Source organism: Oratosquilla oratoria, chromosome 19 (genome assembly GCF_046742065.1).
Source record: "Oratosquilla oratoria isolate Oo_2021 chromosome 19, ASM4674206v1, whole genome shotgun sequence".
Classification (NCBI taxonomy): Eukaryota; Metazoa; Arthropoda; class Malacostraca; order Stomatopoda; family Squillidae; genus Oratosquilla; species Oratosquilla oratoria.
In genome coordinates this window covers 22745860-22753359 of record NC_134795.1, presented here as the reverse complement: position 1 = coordinate 22753359, position 7500 = coordinate 22745860, and the positions used below count along the sequence as shown (strand labels likewise).

At 38.0% G+C, this 7500-nt stretch overlaps 1 protein-coding gene across 1 annotated transcript in view; it reads right to left on the bottom strand.

Moving 5' to 3' along the window:
- Positions 1 to 7500, bottom strand: part of LOC143035517 (uncharacterized) — a 20767-nt gene that overhangs the window by 646 nt on the left and 12621 nt on the right. Inside the window, exons 3-6 of the mRNA XM_076202387.1 lie at positions 6518 to 6718; positions 3697 to 5283; positions 2772 to 3214; positions 1 to 314 (exon numbers count right to left, since the gene is read on the bottom strand). The exon at positions 1 to 314 is cut by the window's left edge and continues 646 nt beyond it. Coding sequence (XP_076058502.1) covers positions 48 to 314; positions 2772 to 3214; positions 3697 to 5283; positions 6518 to 6718 — 2498 coding nt within the window. The 3' untranslated portion in view covers positions 1 to 47. The remainder of the gene's footprint in view (positions 315 to 2771; positions 3215 to 3696; positions 5284 to 6517; positions 6719 to 7500) is intronic.

Below are 7500 nucleotides of genomic sequence, written 5' to 3'. Positions count from 1 at the left end.
GCCCCCCCTAAAATTAAATACACTCGACCAGGATCGCAGTTGGAGTTTTAGAAAATGCTATAAAGTATGATTATAGTTATTGCTATAGATATCATAAGGATCGGCAACACGAATACTCTTGCCAGATATATTAAACGATTTGCCGTGAGTCGATTGTCTTTCTCGTCCTTCTTAAAGACCTGGATGTCGTCCACCAAAGGTAGGTTGTCCACGACCACGTGAGTGATGATGATGAAGAAGAGAAGGGACATGCACATGAAGAACCACAAGTCGATCACCTTGATATAGGCCGTGGAGGGTAGAACGGAAGAGACCTGAGGAATTGAAATAAACTGAATGAAACGGAAGAAACCTGAGGAATTTGAATAAACTGAATGAAACGGAAGAAACCTGAGGAATTGAAATAAACTGAATGAAACTGAAGAAAGCTGAGGAATTGAAATAAACTGAATGAAACGGAAGAAAACTGAGGAATTTAAATAAACTGAATGAAACTGAAGAAAGCTGAGGAATTTGAATAAACTGAATGAAACGGAAGAAACTTGAGGAATTTGAATAAACTGAATGAAACGGAAGAAACTTGAGGAATTGAAATGAACTGAATGAAACGGAAGAAACCTGAGGAATTGAAATAAACTGAATGAAACGGAAGAAAAAGAGCTTCCTTGTTCAACAAGGCTATAAATACAGGAAAGAATCATAGATTTATGCTTTAAGAAATAAATCTTCTTCTGCCACAGTATTTAGACAATTTGTCTTTATATTGTTGAATATTGAGTTTAAAACAAAAATCACAAAATATGTTATACAGCTTCTACCTTCTAAAAGCACTTGTAAATTGTATTACAATTTTCTGGTAAAATCAGAAAAATGGTAAATGTTTATCATATATGTTCTACAGAACATAAATGAATATACAATGTAAATAAAGCATGTTTGAGAACGCAAGGCATAGGTCGGGTGTCCACCGGATACCTTACAAGATGTACATAGGACTGAAACAGGGATATATCCACATAGAAAGTTCCAATAACATGTGTTAATGTTCAGGACAATAGCCCAGTGGAAACCGGCTTAAACTCATATAAACAGATGGTTATGAGTTCCAGTCCGTTGCGGGAAAGCTGCGCTGGTTCCCGACAGCTCTGGTCAGGTGGGGAGGCGACCCAATATCGGCCTGAAAATCAACGGCTTGCCGCAACTGCAAGCCCTTTGCCCTACCAGGGGTTACAAAGGATTACAAAGGGGGCGCATGCCGACAGGAGACCTTTTGGTCCATATCTTGGTCGGATGCGAAAAAAAGTCCTAATAATAACAATAAATAAATAAATAAATAAAAACTATGATAATGTAAGTATCAAAAAGAATACATAAATAAACGCATAGGCACAGTCAAACAACAAACAGGTAAATAATAATAGATTGACATATAACTAATAATAAATGAGAATCAAACAGACAAATGATAACAAAACAAAAACAAATAATATAAAATAAATTATAATCATTACAGCATCTTGCTTAGGTGTTTATCTAAATTATTTTTAAAGCTTCGAACTGAACTATATTGCACTGCCTTTGCAGGAAGTTTATTCCATTCATTAACTACACGGTTGGCGAAGTTGTTTCTACCCACTTCCAAACTGAATCTATTTCCAGACAGTTTGAGACCATTGTTTCTTGTCTGATTTTCATTCAATGTGAAATTTTGTTACTTTTGATGTTGTTAATTCCTTTTAGAATTTTAAAGACCTGTATCAAGTCACCTCTGAGCCTACGCTTTTTTAGGGAAAACAGATTCATATGTTTTAGTCGATTGTCGTATGATTTGTTTTTGATATTTGGAATCAGTTTTGTGGCTCGCCGTTGTACTTTTTCCAATCTGTCAATGTCTTTAATGAGATTCGGTGACCATACGGAAACAGCATATTCCAAATGTGGACGAACTAACGATTTATATAGCTTGTTAATGAGTGATGGACTTTTGAAGTCAAAAGATCGCGCAATCAGTCCTAGAATCTTATTTGCTTTCTCAGAGGCTGAAATACACTGCTTGGATGATTTGAGATCGTTACTGATAATTACGCCGAGATCTTTTTCACTATTCACTTTTGTTAACGAATTTCCAAATAACTTGTAATCGTACTTACTGTTATTTTTACCTATGTGCATTACCTTGCATTTACTTGTGTTAAATTTCATTAGCCACTTTTCAGACCATTGCTGTAATTTATCTAAATCTTCTTGAATATCTAACTGATTTAAGTGATCATTTGCCATTCCGCACAGTTTTGTATCATCAGCAAATTTGGAAACAGTCTATATCATTTATATATACTATGAATAGAAGTGGCCCAAGAACGGAACCCTGAGGAACTCCACTTGTAACATTTTTCCATCTAGAAGTTTTTCCATTTAAAACAACTCTCTGTTTTCGATCATTTAACCAATTACTAGTCCAACTTAATAGGCTACCACTTATTCCTTGTGAAGCTAATTTAGTAAGTAGTCTTTCGTGGGGGACGGGTTGCGCACTTACCACTACGTGAGAGTAGGATGATAAGGTGTATCATCTTGAAAACATGCAAAAAATAACTCCCAATGATAGAGAAGGACACGTGCTTGTCTTGGGAGAAAATACAAAATATATTCCCTGTTCAGAGCCAGAGGAGAAGGATGAGTTGGGCTCACCTAGAAACTTGAAAATAAGTGATGCTTTACGCTAGTAAGGGCAACCTACAATTGATTGACCAAGTTTGAAGGTGACTCACCTGATTGAAGAGAGTATAAAATACAAGGAGCGTAGTTAGCGAGACCATGACCCTGGGCATGAAGAGTTCGAGTCGTATAAAAAGTGATGCATAGGCGATGAACAGAAGAAACAGGCATGGCATGAAAGTCGACACCAAGACGAGACTGAAGCGTCTCTCCAGAGTAAAGGACACTCGTATCCCAGCATGAGGACCCCAGGGAGAAGATTTTACTTGGAAGTCTTTCAAGATGTAGTTGCTGATCATGGAGTCCCCTGAATACCTCACTGTGAGACTGGTTTTGTCTAAGTTTACGAGTTTTCTTGAAACGGAGGCGAAAAATGCGTCGATGGAGCATTGCTGCTCGTCGAACGGGTACTTCCATAGCTGGAAGTTGCAGGAAAAGGTTCCAATGTAGTTTCTTTCATGAAGGAGTTTTCCACTTGAACCAGGGTAAAATGAATCTGAAAAAGACAATGAAGGAAGGTGAATATAGTGATAATTCTACACCAGGAAGCGCGTAGCTACGGCCAGGCAAGTCACTGCTGGAATTCGGAAAGGAGAGCGGAATTCGAACCCACAACTAAGTAAATGTGAAACAAACATGCTTTCAATTACGACATCAATGTAATGAAAAGTACAATGACATGTCAAGAAAAGATGCAAATGAATCATGCACATTCCCCATGTATTTTTTTGGGGGGGGGGGGAAGATGAAGGCAAACTAAAAGAACGAAGGCGAATAATGGGCGTACTAGCATTAACTAGCCCTACAAAACCTAATGTTCTTCATTCATCATAATAGAAAAGTGACCCTTTCCGTTTGGAATGCAAATTGCAGATTTCTTTTTTGTTGAAATTGGAAGAATTCTTATATCAACTCGAAAAGGTGGTTGTCTGTTATTAATGATGACCAATTAAACTCAAGTTTTCATACTATTCTTACCTAAGGATTCGTGAGTGAAACTGTAAGGTTTAGCTGGACCCTGAGGAACGACACTCATCTCTTCTGCATTCAGCTTAATTAGTCCGTTGTAGACATTCCTGAAGGAGAGTCGGGGGGTCCAGAATCGATCACGATGTTTCTCCAGAAGAACATTGTCGAAGTTTTGCTTCCGTAGATTCATATACTCTACCCTGGGTTCGAACCATGACAGCGTAACAATGAAGTCGATATTAAGATTCATATCTTTATCATCGACTTTCGAGAAACGTAGGATCTTGATGGCTACCCCCGGCAGGAGTGGATGATTTGTGGTGTTGCTGGGTGCGGGTTGATTACTTTGGTATTTCTTCCCAAATGTCACCAATTGACACTCTTCTTCGTCACTAGAGTCCGTACAGTCATCGTGAGAGTTGCATCTTTTGTGTTTTGGGATACAGTTTCCAGATGCACACATAAACTGGTCTTTGGTACACAAAGAGAGAGACAAATTTATCTCAGCCCCGGCTATTTCATCACAGACTTGCTTTTCTAGTCTCCATTGATGTCTTCCAACCGGGTAATCTACTAGAAGGAGTGATATCATGGTGGCAATAGTTTGGTTTGCCACGACATCATACAAAACCCAGGTTTCTTCTTGTGACCAATAGATCATTCTTGCAAACACTCCTTTAAAGTAGGGGCGTTGGTTTATATATCCTTCCACTTGATACCGAGTGTGAAACTCAGATTTTTCACAGAACCCTCTAAGATACAAAAAGTGGTAGGGTCCCCTTTCACAAGATGTGCAAAGAGGTTTGGCCCGTTTGCATAAGGTGTTGTACCACGTCCCGTCCCGCAAGAATGTCAAACATCTTGGTTCGCCAGAATCTCTGTAGCCTTTGTAAAAATTTGAATATTTAAGGGTTCGGCGATCTTCTGTATGCCTCCAGATCCCGTCTCCTTCAGGATCAAAACCAGCAATCCATAAATATGCTGAGTTTTCCCAGCATTGATCATGAAACTTGGTTGTCATTGTGAGTAAGGCTTCGTTCGCCTCTGCACTCGTGGGAACGAAATGGGTCAAGTTGAATAGATGACAGATTTGTATGGCTTCCTCTAACTTGTTACTTACTATCGGAAGAACTATAAACTTTAGATCTTTTCTGCACAGATCGGATTGAACCCATATGTTTTCCTCCACATTATTCAACTCAACATTATCATGGTCTGAGGAAAATAAATTCCCGTGCAGTTTTTGTAAGCAGAGCTGGAATCCTATGATACTTTCTTCAGCCAATTTTACGTCCCAAATGTTGACCTCTGTGATGTCACCAGATAAGCTCTGGAACGGGTTGAACCCCCCTTTAGCAACGTCCTGCTCCTGACCAATAACAAGTGTACCATTTAATATAAATGGTTCATTATACGAAGAACCGAACATTTTGATGCCGAGATCCTGGCCGTCTCGATACATTTGTATGCTGTTGTCTTTAGTCACGATCACACATTCACTGTACCAACGACCCAACGCGTGCTTCACTCCCCAGGGTTCCACGAATATTGAACACTTCTCCTTGAAGCAAGGGTAGAAGATATCACCATAATGAGCTGTGAAAAACAAGAGTTTTAGTTTCTTTATAAGATAACAAATAATTAGATAAGTAAATGAATAGGTAGACAATCAAATTGGTTAGTAAATATAATCAGAAGGATAAATAATGACAGGTAGATTGAATAAACAATATATATGATTTGATTTAGTGTAACGTTACAAACATTCCCTCTCAAAGAGGACTATGACGGCGGAGGACTTTTTGAAGATGAAAGTTGAATATAGTCTGCCTTTACAACGAACTCTATTGAGTCACCCCCACTCATGTCCTCTCGACCAAGTAACGACGCTCAGTCACTCGACCAGCAAACATCCCTGTACATATATATATATATATATATATATATGTGTGTGTGTGTGTGTGTGTGTGTGTGTGTGTGTGTGTGTGTGTGTGTGTGTGTGTGTGTGTGTGTGTGTGTGTGTGTGTGTGTGTGTGTGTGTGTGTGTGTGTGTGTGTGTGTGTGTGTGTGTGTGTGTGTGTACGCTAATGTATGTACATGTGTATTTATGTATGTATGTATGTATGTATGTATTTATGTATGTATGTATGTATGTATGTATGTATGTATTTATGTATGTATGTATGTATGCATGTATGTATGTACACGTGTATGTAGAGATAAGTATGAATAAATAAGGGCATGAATTAATGAATAACTATATAAAAAGACAAACAATTCAATAAATAGGCAATTTCTATAACAATCTAAAACAGATGACTTTATGAATAGAAAAGTTAACAATTAAATAAATATATAAGTAGAAAGGTAATTAAATAAATAGATTAATGGGTGAATGAATGTATGAATGAATGAATGAATGAATGAATGAATGAATGAATGAATGAATGAATGAATGAATGAATGAATAATTGAATGAATGAATGAATAAATGAATGAATGAATGAATGAATGAATGAATGAATGAATGAATGAATGAATGAATGAATGAATGAATGAATGAATGAATGAATATATGAATGAATGAATGAACTAATAGATAACCCCTTCGGTACTTCATATGAACTTTGATTTAATTTATGGGTCTATTTGTCACCTTGAATTCAGTATAAGAATAATGGACAAAGGAAGACTGTTAGTTACATGAGGACGCTATAGTAATTAGAATGAAAACATTAGCTCCATATGTATGGAACAGCCGATATTATTTAACTCACACACCAAAATATATGATGTATGTCTAATCGAGTATGTATAACTTTGCTCTAACCTATGGTCACGTAATCAAATTTGGTCGCCGTTCCAATCGATATGAAAGTATCCAGGTCCATCTTCCGGTAGAGCCGGTACCGGTAGCACAAAGTGAGAACTTCTGCTTGGTTCTCAACGCTCAGGTCAAAGGCCAAGAAGGGATCGATGCTTGGAGGCTCCCACAAGTCCTTCTGCAAGGAGAAGACTCTCACCTTTGCTTCTGCGAACATAAATGCAAGGCTCTGTGATCATCTGTACTTGTTCCTAGGTGGACATACGTTGTATAAATCTCATTCAAGAATAGACATCTTTGTATAGACATGCACGGATCAATAGATGGTAATTCAAGTATTTGGTTATTTAAGCCAAACTCAGTTGAAATAAGGAAGGGTCAAGTCGTACATGCACTAGTTTAGTTTGCTCCCAGCCAGAGACTTGATCGCCGGATTGGTGAGAGTTGGAACACCAATATATTCACATAAGATATTCATAGCTTCTGTGGACCAGCAAACATAAAGTCTGCGATGATATGAGCAGTTTATAGTTTTAGAACAGGCTGATCATATCCTTCGCCAGTAACAGCGAATATCATATAAACAATTTCCGACTGTCGACCCGGGACTCGACCTGAGGTTTCGGTCGATGCCACACCATTACCTTACCAACTGAGCTGTTACAAGCGATTCACTTCAGCTATCTACAACGACGAAAGCCCATAAAGATTTCGAGCCACCCTTACCAATTTTCCTAGAGCTGAGCTCGGAGTCGCTGTGAAAATTAGGTTATGCCGGCAGTTAACAATCTAATTAGAATCTTCGTGAGTTAGTTCAACTATAAGTTGGAGACCTTTAGTAGTTCCCACGAGTGAGACCTTCGTTCGAATCCTGGGGGCGAACGTCGGAAATCCTTTGTAGATAGTCGCGATTTTTCAAGTTATATATATATATATATATATATATATATATATATAAGAGAAGATTTGGAATCTGGGATCCATATTTG